Source organism: Pan paniscus, chromosome 9 (assembly GCF_029289425.2).
Source record: "Pan paniscus chromosome 9, NHGRI_mPanPan1-v2.0_pri, whole genome shotgun sequence".
In the NCBI taxonomy this organism is placed as follows: domain Eukaryota; kingdom Metazoa; phylum Chordata; class Mammalia; order Primates; family Hominidae; genus Pan; species Pan paniscus.
The window spans coordinates 93,709,833-93,729,736 of record NC_073258.2 but is presented as its reverse complement, the minus strand read 5'-3'; the positions used below and the strand labels follow the sequence as shown (position 1 = coordinate 93,729,736).

The window sequence follows — 19,904 nt, the reverse complement described above, 5'->3', positions numbered from 1 at the left end:
ACTACCATGCCTAGCTAATTTTTGTATTTTTAGTAGAGACAGGGTTTCACCATGTTGGCCAGGCTGGTCTCGAACTTCTGACCTCATGTGATGCACCTGCCTCAGCTTCCCAAAGTGTTGGGATTACAGGTGTGAGCCACCACACCTGGCCCATTACCATTATTATTGTTGTTTTCACAAAGGCACCAGAATCCTTGAGGTGAATATAGATGTCAGACTTGCTCTAAAATAAATCTGGCTGCTTTAGGAGCATTTCTGAGGCTAGGAAATGACTGAAAAATTGGGCTACTTGGGTCATGATAGGACATATGAAATCTCCTTTACCCCCTGTCTCCAATTTCCTCCCTGAGCAAGAACAGAAATTGCCTTCAAAAGTCAGTGGGGATAGACCCATGTGGTAGAAAAGGAAACAGCCAATCCTTTTAAAGGACCACCCCTGTTGTGGAATTGATTAGGAGACACATTCTAATGAACTGTTGAGCGATTACAGCTCAAAGGAAGCCAGCCCTTGAACCCGCTCTCAAGAGAGATGCCCCATGTACCAAGAGCCAATTTTGAAGCTGAATGTTCAAAAGGAAATGGGATGTTGGCTCCCTTCCCAGTTCTGCCGCTGCTCCCCTTTGCCCAGAAGTCTGCTTCTGGTCTTCTGAACTTAAAAGACAAAATGATTTCAGCCGTTCCCCAATCCAAGAGCCAAAACACTAACATGAGAACTGACTGCAGAAAAAGATAACCCATTTTAATTACCTTCAGAATTATGCAGGGATTTGCTCTGGTGTACATTATAATCCCATTGCTTTGCAGTGTTCGAAGACGCAGAGCTAGTTTGAAATCCTCTTCTTTGCTATTTTCAGAAAGCCGATATTTGATGTAACTGTTTCCAGCAAAGCTGAGAGAAGTGTGCCCTGAAAAGACCGTTATGAGAAGACATATATATTTTTAACATCCAGAAAGGAACAGAGACACATGAAATCACCCAACAACCACCAACCAAGTTGATTAAAGACCATGCATGAGAAGTTAATGAAGGCATTGAGGAGAAATCATTTTTGATTAAAAACCAGTTTTCCATTTCACATCACACTCTAATTTCAGAGTGAAAAAAATATTAACCAGTCAGCCACCAAATCATCTTATTTGCCTCATGCCAAGAGCCACTTGGTAAATTCCACAACTTGGATTTTCTTAATGTTACTAAATTTCCAACTCCCACTTTCTAAAATGAGCATTATTAAAAGATACCCCTTCATTCCTCCCCCAACCCCCAATCACTTAGGCATTCGAGAACTTTCAGCTCCATGAAACAAAGAAAACAAAACCATTTCCAAATGATATCCATGTTCCCCAAGTATCCTAATGCCTAATAGCTAATGTATGTCATTTGTACTAATGTTGCAAAAAGATAACTGATATAAAGAAAATTCGTGTAGTCACACTTTCACTTTCTGGCCATTAATTTCGAGGCTCCCCTTAAATTTTGTCCAACTCGATTGCTCAATTCTGAGTTCACTCTTTTTTTTAAATTGCCTTCAACTTTATGTTTTAACAAGAAAAGTAATGGCTGAAAAGCTGCCTTGCTGGGGGGAAAGGTGGAATATGTGGAAATATACCAAATGGACAATAATTATAGACAATCAGAAGTTTTCTAGATAGAAAGGAGAAAAGTCAGCAGGAAGTGACTCTAGAACTTAGAAGATTTGGCTTTATGATCCCCCTACCCATCCACCTGCTATATGCACAGTGCATATGTAGAAACAGGAGACAGCATAATTTTCCTGTAATTCTAAGCCTTACATGACTTAGGTAAGCATCCAGGTGGTCCCTTTACTTAATTGCAGCTCCATTCTTGAAATCAGCTATGAAGGAGCTTTGGTTTCTACTTTTAGGAACAGTGCTTCTCTTTGCAAAGGCTGAATTTCTAGAACTCAATGCTTGCAAAGTTCCTTGCACATACTAGGCATGGTTATTTTTTTTATTCCAACTATTTATTGGATCCCAAAATTGTTATCAATGTGCCTATATTTTAAATATACCTAAAGAGGATTCTATTGGTACCCAAAATGAAAAATATTATTTTCTGAGTAAAGAAGTGGCAGAGAATATATGAATCAAATGAAGTATAGAAATTGAATGAAGATCAGAAACAGGATCATTTAGATTAAAATAACTTAAATACTGATTTTTTTTTTCCTTAAGATGCAGAGGTGAGCACCTCTCCAGCTGGAACATGAAGTTAGTTAAACATTTCCAGTAGGGAGTCTGCTTACTTGGTTCACCAGATGGGGATGACTCTAAGGAAGGTCAACAGGATTGGCTTAGCTATGCCTTCTGTGGATCTTGGTTTTGCGGCTGTGGATTTGTGCAGCACCCTGAGCATCAAAGGCCATGCCACAGATCCTCAGATTCCTCTGCCCAACCAACAGCCTTTTATTTTCCACAATTTCACACCCTTAACAGCCATGAGACATGATAAAAAACACATGTTGCAGTCTCTCCATTATGTAAGAAGCCCATAGTCTTTACATGCTCCCTTAGCACAAGCTGCAGCTGTGATAAATCCTAAGTAAATGTGAGTGTGGATGTTAGCTGTGGTCCATTCTAAAGGAAAAGGTTGCATGCATAAAGAAACGTTTTCTGGGAGGACTTGGATGGTGTAATTTACTCAAGGGCAAGTGTTTCAGGAACATGAAATTAGATCTGCATCATTCCACTCCACTCTGCACCTGAGCACTCTCCGAGCTTCCCTGGTGGACACTGGCAGAGGAACGGTCTCCTGCTGGCTTCATAACCGACACACTGCATGTCCCCTGGACACGGCTTCTCCATACAAGGATCGTTGGACCCCGGACACAGTCCTCCTGTGACAAAGGTGGAATATGCATGATCAGTACACAAAGGGATTCACCCTGCACTCCAGGGAAGATAGAAAAGGTTCAAAGGGAACACACAAATGGCTCAAGAGCTGGGATATGTGGGCTCTGAGCTGAGTCACAAAGATGCCACTCAGAAGTAGGCACACCTGAATGGGCTTCACCTGGTGTGGGTGTCCATCCAATTTCCCTACATCTGCCAAATTTCACTGCCAGACTGGTGCAGATTAGGTACAAAGAGTAAACAGAGCTCCTTGTTTTAGGCTAAAATGTGTTAAGTTACATCTGGACCAACTTCAGCTGAAGAAAGATCACAATGCAAGGGCTTGTAGTATTTATTGGAGTGGAGTTTCTGCAGATTGGAAGCTATTTGAATGTATCACTTGAGTTTAGATTTCTTCTGCACCTCCCTCCTGCCCTCAAGAACTTGGAGGTTGATTTCAGAGGGGAAAAAAAAAGACATTTCTAAAGAAAAGTATGACTAATTTTAAGTTGTTGAAACACAACTCACATTGTTTCCTAATCCCTTCTACTACATGCTATGTTATTGATTAGCTGTAAATGTGCCCTACCAGCTATCAAAAAAACAGCAGAATTATCCTTGGCAAGGGAAGGCTTCCCTTCTACCTGTTCGATGTTCACAGCACAGTAAGATGAAAGGTTAATCCCTCAGAAGGGAAATCCTGGAAAGCAGATTAACTGATTAAGGCAGAATTCAGGACCCAAGTGAGTTATTTAAGAACTGTGCAAATATGAACCCACTGAAGGAAGCACATTTTCCAAAGGTCCTGAGTATTTCACATGTAATTAGGCTGCTTTTAATCTGGTAAGACTTTCAGTGGTAAAAGAATTATAAAAAAGGAGACACAAATTTAAAAAAACCCACAACTGAAACAGTGGTTTCCTAAATCAGTTAGGCATAGCCTAAAGGAGTGCCCTTTCCCCGTGAACTGAGAATGTGTAGCATACCAGCAGCTCATTCCTCAGCCAGATCTGGCCCATGATCATGCTCCTTTTCATCCTAAGTCTTTCCTTATCATTAAGCATATTGTCCCAGCCAAGTGCAGTGGTTCATGCCTGTAATCCCAGCACTTCGGGAGGCCAAGGTTGGAGGATCACTTAAGGTCAGAAATTTGAGGTTACAGTGAGCTATGATTATGCCACTGCACACTAGCCTGGGCAACAGAACAAGACCCTGTCTCAAAAAAAAAAAAAAAAAAAAAAAAAAAGCATATTGTCCCAAGGTACAGTCATTTCTTTGGGCAGAAGAAAGCAGGAATTTAATGCTAACTACTTATAAACATTAAAAAAACTGTAATCCTTGACAGGAGCAATATAAGTAGCACCAGCAAACTCAGAATTCATAAATCCCATTTTCCACTGGTTTACAGCTCAGTCATAAAAGACACTCTTGGCACTGATCCAGCTTACAAAGTCTTAGAAGATGAAGGCGTTTTTAACTGAAAATTTGGAAAGGGCTGTACAAATGGTTCTATAATACTTAAGTGCCCTGAAATACATCTTCCTATTTTCCTCCCCAACCATATCTATAGTCCTGCCATGTATTAATCAATATTCATGGAACTTAAAACAGCTGTGTGACCATCTCATGATCTATTTCAAGAAACTTTTGAAAACTAGTTTTTAAATAACTTTTGGTGCATTTATTCAACAAATAATTGTTTGGGGCCAAAGAGGTATAAGGCCTGGGAATGTAAAGATGAAAGGATATGATGCCTCCTTTCTCTCGCCTCAAGAAACAACATGAAAACACATGACGATAATATAATAAGATAACTGCTTTGGCAGGTAGGTGAGCACAATGGAGGGACCAGAGGAGGAACAATTCTGTCTCCTGGGAGAATGTCAGAAGTCTTTCCAAAGGAAGGGAATATTTTAACTCAGGCATGAAGGGTGAGATCCTTTAAGTAACAAAGGAATGAGCTAACCACAGCTAGTAGCTTAACCTCAGGCCTGCCTTAATGTTTATTCATAATAAGTTCACAACCCTACCAGCTGACTCTGCTGTTTTCACATGTGACTTCATCTCAGTCTCTGATAGCCTGCACACGTCTAAGCTAGCTCCTAAATATTGACCAGTAGTCTATGCTTAAAATGCAAATTGAGCCCAATGCTAACCTCAGCCACATGGAGGTGGCAAGGTACACATATGAATCACAACATGCATCCCATCAAATAGATGTAACTTCTGAGTTACTTGGGCATTACCTTTCAAGTACGTATGGAAACAGCAGCTTATGTATTTAAGAAATCTGTTACTTTCTATTCTGTGGACATGCCCTTTCCCTTCTATTTCAGCCAGTCTAAGTCTAAACCTCTTTATAAGCTTCTGTGTTTCTGAGATACAGCTATAGATATTACATTAATAGGCTGTTCTGTTCTAATGTAATGGCTGCATTGCAAAGAAACCTTGAATCATCAGAAATCCAGCTTAAAAGCCACTGTTCCAAAGGGGGAAAAAAGGGCCAGATAATTTCAGATGCATGATAGCAAAGATATTTATCCCTATAGGAATAATGGTAACATTTTTAAAAAACAGCTATAAGTGAATACAATAAAAATTAAACTCTGTATTTCAGAACAAATCTAGCGTTTGGGTACTTCTACCTTTTATTCACATGTTTTGGCCCTTTCTTTTACCATCAGTCCCACCCTGGTAATTAGCACAGTGATGGTAGCGATAGCCTGTCTGGAATGGCCACTGTGAAGATGCCAGCTGCAGCAGGGAAGGCGTGGCTGGGGTTGCATGCTCCACGGGGCTGGTGGGAGCCCCACCCCCCTATTGAGTTGGCAAGTGTGAACCCTGCACTCCTGGGCACAGCCACAGCTGCCCAGCCACAGCTCTGGACCTGGGCATCCCTGCACTCTTGGATGCCCAGGAAGCCCCACCCCTTTCCCCTGCAAGCTCAGAAGTGCCTGCTCCTGCTCCTTGACCTCTCCCTGCTCCCAGCACCCACTCCAATTTTGAAGCGAAGTTGTGGCCAAACCTGGGTTCTGTTGCAACCTGGATGGATATGCATGTATTCAGGGTGGTGCTAACACATCAGTCCCGCTGCCACCTTGGGCCCATCTCAACTTTGTGCATAGATGAGCACGGGAGGGAAGCTGCGGGGGTGCTGAGGGTGGCTCAGCACAAGCCTGCAGGTGCCCTTCAGAAAATGAACAGCCTGGATATGGTGGATGACATGTTGATGGTGGCAGGAGGCAGATGGGCTCCTGGACAGAAAAGGGCAGTTCCCCAGTGATGCCCCACCTTCAAGCCAGGGACTATCTGAAGCCTGGGGGCTGGGCTGTCAGTTCCAGGTATTCCACAGACTGGAGTGAGAACTTATGGTGCTTTTTCTGGGTCTGCCATGGCCAGCCATGGACCAATCAGCATGCATGTCCTCTCTTCTGAGCCCATAAAAACCCTGGATCCTGCCAGACTCAAACAGATATCCAGACTAGCAGCTGCAGAGAGGAGCTACCCACTGTGGGTCTCCTTTCTGCTGAGAGCTGGATACTCCTTGGGACAACCTGCCTGCAGTAAGGGGCTACCCACAGCGGGGCTCCTGAGAGCTGTTCTGTCACTCAGTGAAGCTCCTCTCCACCTTGCTCACCTTCCACTTGTCTGTGTAATTCATTCTTCCTGGACACAGGACAAAAACTCAGGACCTGAGGAATGGTGGGACTGAAAGAGCTGTAACATAAACAGGGCTGAAAAACACCTCCCCTGCTCTCCACATTGCGGGCAACAAGAAGGAGAGAAAAGCCCAGACCTAGGGGATCCCCAAGTCAGGGCTGTGACACTCTCTTTGAGGTTCTGTGGTTCCTGGTATCTCCAAGCTTCTGGGCACCACTGCATTCTGCATGTCCGGATGCAAGTGCCTGCAGCAGAAGCCATGTGTGGTACATCTGGTCCAGCTGCAGCCTCACACAGAGCTGGTACCTGGGCTGGCGCCTGGAGCTGCCTGCCCTGCCATAGCAGTGGGCGTGCCTTGCTGTGCACAGTGGCCGAACCCCATGCTTGCTCATGTGCCAGCATGCCTGGCTGTGCGCAGTGGCCCACACACCCCTCACTACTCCACGCCTGGCTTGCCCTTGGCAGGTGTGGGATCTGGGCCAGTAGTGTGAGTCAAGTGCAGTCTGCTGGGCTGAGTGGGCAGAAGAAGCCCAGTGGGTGTGAGAAATACTCAGGCAAAAGGTGTCACCAGCCATAGAGGTTTTCAGCTGGAGAAGCAACACCCCAAGGATCCTGTGACAACAGGGTTCCTCACTTTCTTACCCATATCTCCTGTTTTAGATTAAAGCACAGAGGTAATTAGACCAGCAACTGGAGCTCAGCCTCATAGCTCTTTTTCTTATTTCCTTCTGTCATAACCCATAGCATGACATGTAATTAAATCATGGTCATTAATTAATGGATTATGTTAGATCCAGTCCCCACTGTGAAAACTGTAGTTTGAGGATGTGTAAAAAAATACTCAAATATAAATATTATAAGTACATTCTAAGATGAATAATATCAATATAAATATTAGATATATAATCATGAGTATTTACATTCATTCCAGCAGCAATGACTTTTCTAGGTTCCTTTTCTTTCTTTCTGTTTTTAATAGGTTCTTTAGGATTAAGGGGATAGTTTTTGGCAAGGATAGTTTTTGTACCTCTTGATGTTTTAAAAATCCTCTGGGGACTCCTCCCTGAGTTCCAGCCTGGAAATGCTCAGCCATAAACATTTGGGCTCTGGCTGCTGTTGTCTGTTTGCTCTGCTCATGGGCCCACTCTCTTGTGGCTCAAGGAAGTATGAAGGCAGATTAGAATCTGCAGGCCAGTGTAAATGTAACATCCTCCTTAGCAGGGGACAGATGTGATCATGTGTGCAAACTGCAGTGTATGCCCAGCAAAAACTTTTAGTTTTTGAAAAACAGATTCCTCAAAAGGAAATAACACCCATATGCCACATTGCAGTTCTTTCCTCTCTATGAACTATTGTAAAAAATTAAGCCCTTTATGAAATATATATTGTCAGAGAGACTTAACCTTTGTATGCCAACCCTGAACAATGTTATGTGTCCCCTTGGTCTCAGATATACCCATGTCTGGGTCCAGGAAACACTTTTCTGGGGATAGCAACCCTCTTTCCAGCCCAAGCCCTAAATTCTTTATCTAAATAGAAGCTAGTAAGCTTTAAATGGATGCTGAAGGGTTAACTCGCTTTTAGAAATCACATGTTTCTGTCATCTCCTTTTCAGGAAGTGTATACACCTGTTATTGTTAAAAGCCTTAAAGACCCCCTCTCTGGTGGCAAACACTGCTCCATTGGCTTCAGAGTACCAGTTAAGAGAAGGCAGTATCAACTCCTACTGGCTTCTGGGAGAAAGTTTATCTTATTAGCTATCATGAAGTAATGCAGCTTTAATTAACTTGTGCTGTGTTTGGTGACAGCTTGGGGGATGTGGGCTCATAGGCTGACATGCTCTGCATCTCCGACATCCAACAATTTGGTACCACAGTAAGCATGAAGGGGGAAGGGTCCCACTTCATCAAACCAACTGACGCCATTTATGGTATGTCAGAGCAGGATCAGATGTGTTTAGCTCCTGTCACAAAGACGGCAGAGTAAGCTCTGTTCCCCATTCCCAGTTTCTCTCGGGAAGGTGGGGTAGTAAGATAAGTAAAGGATACTGCATTGACAAGATGCAGACCTGGATTTTGGCCCTGGCTAATTTTTTTAATTTAGTCACTGTGTGGCGTTGAACTACGCACTTGTCTTTTCTAGGTCTCGATTTCCTTTTCTGAAAAATTAAGATAATGATTCTTTATAGTGCTGTGAGAATGAAATGGGCTAGTGTATGTGAAAGCAGCTTGTAAAGAAAAACATTTATTATAAAAACAAATTACTACAGGGTCTCAAAACCGGAAACATTAATTTGAGCCAGCAACATGGCAGAGACCTGAACTCAGGTGTAACTTTTCCCTTGTTGTCCTTTTTTGGTCAGATTCATGATTTGTAAGTCCGCAGTAGGTGATAGGAAATATGAAATTCTGTGTGCACTGTAGGCACAGAATAAAGCCTGGGGCTTGTTACTCATCCGCGTCACAGGAACATGCACCTGTGTTGACCCCATCACCACCTTCTCCATCTCAGGTGCAGGTGTTTTTTCACGCACCTTGTCCACCAGGAGAAACACGCACACCATGTGACCATTCCCTGAAAGGTTTTCCACCTTCTGATTTTTTGCTCATGTGGAAATTTAGGTCACTTTCTGTAGAGGTGACAACAGGCAATTCACTTGAGCAGAAGCATCAAAGCTTTGGAACATGCAGGGAGGAGAAGGGTGATCCTCTGGAGGTTTTATAAGGTTTCACTACCATATTTATGACTCTCCTCTCCTATCTCCCCAGCATTCCCGCAGCCCCCTGTATTAAGTCTCTGCTTTTAGCCAATATATCAGTATCTAGCTGTGATTATTATGCTGCCACTTTAAGCTGATTCAACCTCTTGATTTATGTTGCTGCCTCATACGTTGAATAATCCAATAACTAATGGTAAACATCCCATGCCCTGAATTCACGTGCTTTACCCACATGCCATGTCCTGGCAAATGCCACATAAGTCAATAAGCTCCCTTCTTAATTCATGGCCTGTGAGAAGTTTTAAAAAACGGAAGTCTCAACTTTGAAGTCATTTCTTATGGTTCTCTCGGAAGCAGAGAATCCTCCAGATGGTGTTTGCTTGACTCAGCCATATTTTCTGTATGATTTCACTAAAGGCCAAGTGCAATTTCATTCAAGACCTCCTCTCTGGGGCAGCTGTGTATAGGTGGACTGTAGAAAGGAATACACATACACTGAGAAGCTGGTATCACCACCAGGATGGGGACCTCTACACCTCTCCTGGCAATGTGGGACTCATGCGTACTGGAGATGAGGGATCCGCCGAGGTGTATTTCTTATGAATGAAAAATAGAAACTTCCCAGTTTGTAGGGAGTTAACCTGTTAAGATTAATAGACAACACCGAGGGTTACTCAAAGCCACTGGGATTGGCTCTCTCCTCAGAAAATTAGCATTAACAAACCCCAGCCACAGTGCAAACCCAATTTCAGATTCTTCTGTGCTATATAAAAACACATCACGAACATGTTTTAAGTGTCTGACTACCTCACAGAAGCCGCCATCATTTTATTTTATGGTGCTTATTAGAAGTGCAGTGGCCACCTGTCAGCAGGCCTGCTTTACCTATCCTACCTTATCCCTCCGAAGGACTGTCCTGACTTCTTACCGTCCACCCCACTGAGCTCTCTGTCATTTGCCCAATGCATGATGCTGTTTCATTCGCCATGGGAATGGGGATCACATCAGCCTCTTTCACCACTGTATCTCCAGCACCCAATCCAGGGCCTGGTGCAAAACAGTATTCAATTAACTGCCGAGAGAATAAGTAAACAAAAGGATGTTTAAAATGCATCCTCTACCTTGTAAAGACCTATTATGACATGCTTCATTGCTTCCAATGTCTTTCTTGTACTCCTCCAAGTAGAGCTGATAACTCCCTCCTTTATGCTTCCTCCGTGCCCCAATAACACCATCTATAACTTTTTACAGCACATATTTGTTTACAGTCAAGGAGCAAAGGAACTTCTTGTGTTTGGCTAGGAAGAGGATTCAAAGGGTCATAACAATTATCCTTAGTTATCCAGAGGGCAGCTTGTAGAAGCAGGGTTAGCCAGGTTGGGTCTGCGTGGCTCTGAGGGATACAGCTAGATGATGTGACAAGGAGAGAGGTCCTGGTGTGCTATAAGGCAGAAGATCATCTCAGCGCTGCCTTGTGAGCTCCCAGTACTGGTGCTCAAACTTTGGCTGAGTTACTATGCCAGGAATATAGAAAATAGGATGTCTGCTGTGGGTGGGAGTTTGGATTAGGAAACTTCTGAGTTTCTTTCAAATCTGTGCACAAGTGGTAAGCTGCTGTGGTTAAAAAATGCTTTGAATAAGAGAGTCAAGGATGAATCCTGGCTCTGTCATTGACTAGCTCTGTAGCTCTGTGATTCTGAGTGAGTCAATTGACCTTTCCAAGTTTTGGTTTCCTTAATTTTTGAAAAAAGTTAATGAGACCTACTCTTTAGGATTATAGTAAGAGTTAAATGCAATTACATGTATGTGAAAAACAGCATGCGAACTGGTCATGGCTTGATAAACATTATCTGTTCTCTCTGTCCCTACCTTGATCCGTGCACTGAATTGCACACCAGTTCTTAACTCCATGCCTTGGCTCTCATGACCTTTGGTTTGGAATCCCCTATCCTGGTCACCTAGATAATTCCAGGCATCCTTTCAGACCTTGCTCAGGCAGCACCACCTCCAGTGATTCCTCTTTATACACTGAGCAAACCCTATGACAGTGCCATCCCCCACTGGTTGAGGGCATGGCTGGTGTCTGACTCATTTCTGTACATCGCAGGGCTTCGCCCATGGCAAACACTCCATCCATTTCATTTGGAGCACTAGGTTCCATTCTATATTCCATTTCTTAATAAAGACTTGACAAATCAGGCATCCACTTCTTCCACCACACCCATAAACACACTGGTTGTAAACTCTGATGGTCTCACTGGCAGTCCATCCAACTGGACAAGTGTGTCCTTTTTGATATATTTATGTATTAGATTTTTGAATGCAATTTTTCAAAAATGGACAATCAACAAGGCCCCATAGGCTGCCGTGACACCCCTTTCTCTTGCACATCTCCTATACGGGCTCGAGGACATCTATCATCCTCAATTAATTTAAGTTGGTGTCAGTCTTTCTTACTGAAGTGATAATGTTCATTGCACCTCTGAAGTTCACCAGGAACCACCTCACAACATCAGACCTTTGTATCTCTTGAAGTTTGTTCAGACACGATGCTTGTTTGTAGCTGGAGTCTAATAAGCTTATTTGGCACCAAAATTCAAGTCTGCTTTCATTTTGTTAAAACAACTTAGCATTTTGGTTCAAGATGCTAATGATGATAATTGGACCAAAAACTCTCTGTATGAGAAAAAGATGAGCTGGAAGTTGGGAGGAGGATAGAATATTGAGGCCAAATTTGTCTATACATTACTACACAGCCCAGAGTGGACAGTTACCTCTATTTATCATGCTAATTATTCCACCAAGTGGTGGGAAAGTCCATCTAATGAATCTGCCGACCTCCGAGAGTAAACAGAAGAGCAGCCAATACTAATTGCATGTGAGTGTGTGCACCTGTGGGTGCACGTCTGTGTGTGTGTGTTTGGGGGGAGGGGCATTTATTGAATTCAATTATTTTTCCTTTCCAATAAACAAGAAAATGCCTAAAAATGCCTAATGCTTACCTTAACAATTCATGGTTGTATTTTTATTTGAAAGATAATTCTAGAAGTGAGAAAGCTATTGCTATTAAAACAAAGAGCCTGCTCCTGCCCCTGGAGGAAACGCTTTCCTCTTTATCTTGCTGTGTGATTTCTCAAAGTTTGGTTTCCTGACCAGTAACATTAGAGTTATCCAGGCTACATGTGTAGAATCCTAGGCTCCACCCCAACTGTCCATATCTAAGTGTGGGGCTCAGCAATGGGCATTTAGTAAGCCCCATGCACACAGAAGTCTGAGAGAACTTCTGCCTTACTGGGATTGTATTGTGAGGCTGGCGATCATTCTGCTAGGAAAATCACATTACGGTCATGAATTGCTTAATAATGGGGATATATTCTGTGAAATGCATCGTTGGGCTATTTCGTCATTGTGCAAACATCATAGAGTGTGCTTACACAAACCTAGATAGCACAGCCTACTATGCACCCAGGCTATATGGTACAGCCTATGGCTCCTAGGCTACAGGCTTGTACAGCATGCTACTGTACTGAACACTGTAAGCAATTGTAACACAATGGTAAGTATTTTTATATCTAAACAAATCTAAACATAGAAAAGGCATAATAAAAATATGGTATTATAATCATATGGGACTACCACTGTATATATGGTCCCTTGTTGATGAAACATTGTTATGCCATGCATGACTGTATTTGAGGATTCTTATACAGTACATAGCACTGAGGTTATGACTGACATTTAAAAAGGAAGAGTCCCTGTTCTTAAGATGCAGATAATAAAGTAGGGGCCCAAGAGGGCCCTTTCTTGAATCAGTATGCTACTCTCATCAGCTGTATGGCCCTGGGCAAGGCACAAAGCTACCACATCTATAAAACAAAGATGATCATATATCACCTGCTGAAGATAGGGCTGGGCTAGATGACCTTTGGAGCTCCTTTACCACTAAAATCTAGAATTTCATTTTATAGCTTAATTATAAGAGTGACTTGAAGGTGAGGAAAGGCTGAGAGCTTGGCCTGACTCTGCACAAAGCTCTTCTTGAGCAAATGCTGGCTTTTCAAACCCAGAAGGCCTCCTCTTGGGATGGCTGGGGCCTGACTCACAAAACCTTCTGGCATTCTAAATTTACTGGGAGTAGAAAGGTTTATGGAGACTAGAGAACAGGACTGAAACATCACTTTGAAACATATTGCATTTAAGACATTAGTGTCTTATGTAAAATCAAGAGCAACCCCTCTATCTCCATCAAAACCACTCCTCTAAATCCTTCTTTTAAAGAATTATTCAGTCTGCTCCCTGCTCCCACCCCAGTCTCTTCTTGATGAAGTCATCCCTGAAGACCTAGCACATCGGTGGTCTCTGTGTACAGATACTGCAGACAGCTTTCCTTTGACCATAGAAGGGATTCTGTCCCTTCCATGCCCTAGCATTTACTGTAGCACTGTTACAGCAAGTAGGTGCTTGCAAGCTGACTTTACAATTGTCAGCTCCTAAGGGCAGTAACTGTATCTTTTTTGCTTTGAATCTTTAGTGCCTAGGACATTGCTGCCTTCACAGATTTTTTTCAGAAATAAATGAGTTCTCAGAGTACAAGGATTAATTAGCTGGTATAGTTTCTTCTTCAGGGTCTACCCTGTCCTGTCCTGAACCCGTTTTGAACCCTGGTGTGAATCACCGCATACAGACCCTAGCAGAGCTTTGGTGTATCAGTTTGCCAACAAAGGAAGTCTAGATAAGGCCCAGACAGCTGGCATTCATAAATTCTGCATGTTGGTGACATCTGCCAGAAATGCATTTCACCTAGCATGCATGCTTTGAGTTACTTTGCAGCTAATTTACATATTAAACAAGTCTGGACATCCCTGCTTCTACCTGATGCAATCACAAACAGAATTCACTGGATACCACAGAGAGCAGCTGGCACACTGATGGGCTGCTTGGAGCCTGTCAAAGTGTCTCTCAGAGGGAGTTATGACCCCTACGGCCTCCCTGTGATGAGCTCATTCTCCAAACTGCAACCAAGAACTTTCTGCAAGGGAAGAGGCCGGGGCCCTGCCTGTCCCCAATTACCTAAAGGATGTTTTACAAATGGCCTCCCTCTGGCCATGGTCCCTTTGGACCAAATTCACACTGGCTAGAAAAACTCTGGCTGCAATTTTCTTAGAAGGGGGCAGTGAATTTATGGCTCCACATGTCAGATGGAGGAAAAGAGAGAGAGGGCAATGCTTCTCATCGATCACTACGGGCATGTGACTCTGTGCAGCTATGGCTTTGACTAGTAAAGGTCAAAGTTCAGTGACTCCAGTTACATCAACAAACACGAACCATTCCTTCCCTGCCACTCTGAGGGCTGAATCCATCCCTTGACTGTGCTCCTGGACATCTGGCCTCTGTTTCTTACTGAAGCAAATCGAACTGCCCTTACCCTTGGCAACAGCTTCCTAACTTGTTTCCCTGCCTCTGGCCTGGCCTCCTCTAATCCATTCCCCTCTGCAATCAGCACACCCTCTGTGAAAGACAGATCTGATCCTGCCATTTCTTCGCTTCTCATCAGCCAATGGCTCTCACTGCCTTGGGAGAATTTCTAAACTCTTCATCTTGGCTAACGGCCCTTGTGTGATGACTGGGCCTGCTCTCAAGCCTTATTTCACATCCCAGCCCTGCTTATTGCAGCCAGAGGAAAGCTCTTTCCATCCCCAGTGTAGGTTCCTCTTATGCCCCTAAGCCTTCCTCATGCAAGCTGCCCCTTGCCTAGAAGGCTCTCCCTCCCCTACCCTGATTCCTACTTGACCCTTATCTCTACCTAGAGGATACTCCCTTTGGGGAAATCCCTATCGGCTGGGTCCTCCACAGGACTTTGTATGTTTCTTGACAATATGTATAAAATAGGCTCGCCTGTTTGTCTGTCTGTGCTGCTCACTTAGGCACAGCTACATGGGACTGTACCTCCTGCAGCCCCAGCATCTGTCATGGCTTTTGGGCACACAGTAATTGATCATTTAATATTTAGTTGAATGAATGATTGAATGCAGGCATGCTGGAATGGTAACTCATTCTACTCCTACAATCTCAGGAGTTGAGAGGGAACACTCAAAACTGCACTCACCATTGCAGGTGCAACGCACGTTCCTGTAGAAACGCGGACACACAAAGCTGATGCGAGCCGTGCTGTAGGTCATGAGCGCGTGGGAATCGAGTGACAAGCCTTGCTCACAATGCTGTTCCTGACAGTCCAGCCCTGAGCAGTTCTTCTCCAAGATGGCTGAGATGCGCATGATATTCTCCAGGTGTCTTCTAGCATTGGACAGCTTCTGGATCAGGTAGGCTGGCTTGTAGAACTCGCTGCTGTGCATCTCCACCGCAAACAGCATGTCCAGTTGGTTGGTGCCTGCCACAGGCTGGATGCTGATGATGCGCAGGCTGTCCTGCTTCTGGGTGAGGACTGCATTCCGCAGGGTGCGCCGGAACCCATGCATGTGCAGCCCCACGAAGTCCTCAGGGGACACATTTTCAAAGCGGATGGTGACAGTGTTCTGCAGCATCTCATGCACCAACTGCTCCACATGCACGACCACATCAATGGGTACCTGGAAGCGACCATCACTCACAGACACATTCAGGACATACTTGCCGCTGTCCAGGCCTCCCAGGGCGATGATTTTCCCATCGTGACTATTCACTTTAAATAAGCTTTTCTGCTCCGATTTCAGGGCAAATGTGAGCACATCATACATGTCTTGATCTGTGGCATGAATCTTCCCAATGACCCCACCAGGAAAGTCATCCTCCATGGTGACAATGAAAATTTCCAGGGGAATGGCTGTGGGCTTGTGGGTGCTTTCCTCAATGACTCGCACGCGGATGTAAGTGTGAGAAACTTGCTGGGGTTTGCCTGAATCCTTTGCCTAAAACAACCAAGAGGTGAAAAGGCAACAAAGGAAGAAAACTAATCATAGTAAGTTTTTAAAAACCCGCAGATAGAAGACGTCTGTACCTTTATGTTTGCTTCTTCCTTCATTCCTTGCCACTATTCTGAAAAATGCTGAGGATGTGCGTTTAAGTAAGAGGAGTGATTTATCACCTTCTATCCCCATATGTACACTCTGTTATGGACAATAAAATGTATCAACACAATAAAGCCGGCTGGGGTGAAGAGAGAAGGAGGACAGAGGGCTACAAGACTCAACATGCCCACAACAGGCTGAGCTTGTTTTAATTGTATGCAGCAACCACAGGGGAAACCTCATAAAGTGGTCTTTCCACTTGGAGGAGAAATTTCTGTTTTCTGTTGGATTATTTCCTTTTGACTGGACCCAGATAGCACCTTTCTGCATATTTAAGAAATGACATAATTTAAGTGGGAATTATATCATGGTTAGGTTTCAAATAAAATATAATGCACTGAAAAGAAAAGCTAAGTAGCTTGATAAAACCCTTTTTCTCTTCCCTCCATGTGTAAGGATTAACAGAACATCCACTCTGGCAACAGGTCTTTACTGAACACCCATTGCATGCAAGGTGGAGGTATTTAGTAGTGCAGAGCTTCAGGAGAAGGGCAGATTCCCATGGGCTGGGTTTATGGAGCAGGTATCTGAAGATGTGGAGCTGCAGTGAACCCTGCAGACCAGGTGGGATCTGGGGAGAGATGTGTCCTTGTATGTGGAAGCCAGTGAAAGAGCCGGTGCCTGGGCATCACACAGACCTGAGTTTGAATCTTGTCTCTGTCACCCACTACATATCTGGCTTTGAGTATGTTAGTTAACTTCTCTAAGCCTCAGTTTTTGTATTTTTAATATGAGTAAAATAGCAGCATCAACTTCACAGGGTTCTTCTATTGTGGGGATTAAAAGAGAGTCAGTGCAAAGCACTAAACCCAAGGCTAATCCATAGACACACTTAGTACTTGATGTTTCATGTGATTGTTATTTTTATTTGTTTATTTGTTTTGTTTATTTAGAGGCATGGTCTCGTCCTGCCACCTAGGCTGGAGTGCAGTGGTGGTACAATCACAGCTCACTGCAGCCTCAACCTCCTGAGCTCAAGTGATCCTCCCACCTCAGCCTCCTGAGTAGCTGGGAATATAGGTGTGCACCACCACACCAGGCTACTTTTTTTGTTTTTGTTTTTGTAGAGATGAGGCCTCACTATGTTGCCAAGGCTGGTCTTGAACTCTTGAGCACAAGCAATCCTCCTGCCTTGGCCTACCAAAGTACTGGGATTACAGGTGTGAGCCACTGTGTCCATCTGTTGTTATTTTTATTATTGCCATCATCACATGCTTTATTTGATGGATGATGTGAACAAGAGATGCTGGAATGTAAAATTCATGGAGAAGGATATAACTTTAGCAGATGAGACTGAACTTGAAGTCAAACTGTGGAGTGCTTCAAAAGAGAGTGACAAGTTTAGACTTTATAGGCCAGAGGTCGCCCGTTCACATGTCAGAGGCCAGAAAGATGAAAGAAAGGCATGAAGCTGCTGGGTATAAGGTGAGAGAGGAATGGACCTGTGGCCAGAGAAGGACTGGAGAGTGCTGCCTGTCAAAAGGTCCTGAAATTCAAAATCTGAAAGTCTGGGGCAGAAGTCAGCCTGCAGGGCCTAAGTTTTCAAACACTAGAAAACCAACAGATAGTTTTACTTTAGGGCAGGGATCAGCAATCATTTTCTGTAAAGCACTGGATAATAAATATTTTCAGCTTTGTGGGTTTTACAGCCTTTATCACAACCATGCCAGGCTGTCCTATGCAAGGAAGCAGTCACGGAGCATACCTGAATGAAAGAGGCTGTATGCCAGTAAAACTTCAATGCTAAAAACAGGCTGAGGGCAGGATTTGGCCTAAGGGCTGTAGTTTGCTGGTCCCTGACTAAGGGAAATGATGTACTCTAAGTGGAATGATTAATATGGGAGGGGTGAAGAGTTGGGTCAGAAGAGAATGAAGCTGAAGCCAGAGGAAGCACCCAGGAGGCTCCTGCCACAGTAGCATGATGAAGGGGCTGTGCAGAATACAGTGAGGCAGTGGCAATGGGAATGTGACTGAAGAAAGGAAGAAAACACAGGACTCAGTGGTAGTTTAATACAAGGAACTGGGGGAGGGAGCCTTTTACAAAGATTCTAAAACCTGAGATGTGAAATCTGCTCCATATCCGGAGAGGATAGGCAAACTGTCCTAGTTTCTGTGAGAAGGCACTGAAAAGCTCTTCTTGCCTTGAGTACTACCCTGTGATATAAAATTATTTACACAATATTGTTGGAGGAGCAGATGGCAATTGAAGAGTTCATTGATGTGCTTGGAGCTGGCAGTCATTAATTTAGAAGGTTTCATGGAGTAAAGTAAGGTGTAATTTATCCAAAGAGACAATGTATATTTAAGCCAATGCTACACCAATACCAATAATTACTATTGCTATTATTGTCACCATTAATAATGAGTCTAGGTTGCCCTCTGTAGGCAACAGTGGATAGAAAAAGTCACTCAGTTTCCCTGATGGGATCCAAATCTTGGTATTTGCAGAAATCATACATGGGAACTTTTGGAGGCCCTCTCATTTCCTGCTCCTTCTATACTCTGCATACCTGCCACGTTTGCCTCTTTGGCCCATTTTACGTCACACAGGCCAATGAACATGAGGAACTGACATGCTGGGGGCCACTGCCAGCTGAGTCCTTGGTCCCCTCCTGCCTCACTGGGGAAGGCCTATCAAGCAGAGGCAAGAAATGGCTAAATCCCTTTATGACAGGGATTGGTAGCTTCCCCAAGTGGGGTAATGTGATGGGCAATAGCATAAAGCAGCAGGAGTTTTTAGAATGCAGATTTAAGCCCAGTGACCATCTGTTGGGCATACTCTACAGGAATGTCCTTCCTGAACAATGATGCTTCCCTTCCTTCCTGTTCAGTTTCACACACAGAGGCAGCTTTTACTGGTGTGAAATTGAATTTGAGATTAAAAGGGGGAACATTCCCGCATGGTAATGAATTATGTTGACTTACTCAGCAAAGAAAAAAAATCCACCAAAGGGGACAGAAACAAGCATGAGAAAGAAAGACAGCACGACGGAGACAGAGTGCGATGCCATACCTGGACACACAACATGTATTCCAGAGACTCTGTGTGCTGGAAGACCACAGCCGACCGCAAGATCCCATGAGGGTCCAACACAAACTCCTCCTCTTCATTTCCCGACAAAATAGAGAATGAAAAGGGAGGCCCATTGTGAAAGGAGTCTCTGTCTGTCACCACCAGCTGCAAGATGCTGGTGCCCACTGGCTTATTTTCCTGCATAAAAGAGTATATAGTAAAAAGGAAGATAAAAATTACACTTCTCTTCACATTCATTAAAACAAAACAAAACAAATCAAAAATACCATCATTTCAGGCTGAGAGTGCTGAGCTAGAAAACAGGGCTTTCAGCAGAAGGGATTCCCTGTGACATTACCTTGTCTTCTGAAAACATGTTGGTGTCTGTAAGTGTCATGTTCCTTATCTTTGGCTGCTTCCCACAACCACCTATGGGACAATCCTCTACTGGTGTGAACACAAGGACTTGGAGCTGCCTGGGTTTACAGGTTCCGAGCATGGTGCTGGGTGCACCTTGTCCTGGGTTAGCTGGCAATGCCCGAGCTGACCTGAAGAGCTCCACTGGGATGGGGAGGCACTTCCTCACACACACATG

At 43.9% G+C, this 19,904-nt stretch overlaps 1 protein-coding gene across 3 annotated transcripts in view; it reads right to left on the bottom strand.

Moving 5' to 3' along the window:
* FAT3 (FAT atypical cadherin 3) overlaps positions 1 to 19,904 on the bottom strand; it is a 679,183-nt gene that overhangs the window by 36,395 nt on the left and 622,884 nt on the right. For all 3 annotated transcript variants that reach the window (XM_034933534.3, XM_034933535.3, XM_003813776.5), the window contains 4 exons: positions 19,310 to 19,507; positions 15,339 to 16,137; positions 2,724 to 2,858; positions 748 to 905 (listed from right to left, as the gene is read on the bottom strand). In XM_034933534.3, the coding sequence (XP_034789425.3) occupies positions 748 to 905; positions 2,724 to 2,858; positions 15,339 to 16,137; positions 19,310 to 19,507 (1,290 nt within the window). The remainder of the gene's footprint in view (positions 1 to 747; positions 906 to 2,723; positions 2,859 to 15,338; positions 16,138 to 19,309; positions 19,508 to 19,904) is intronic.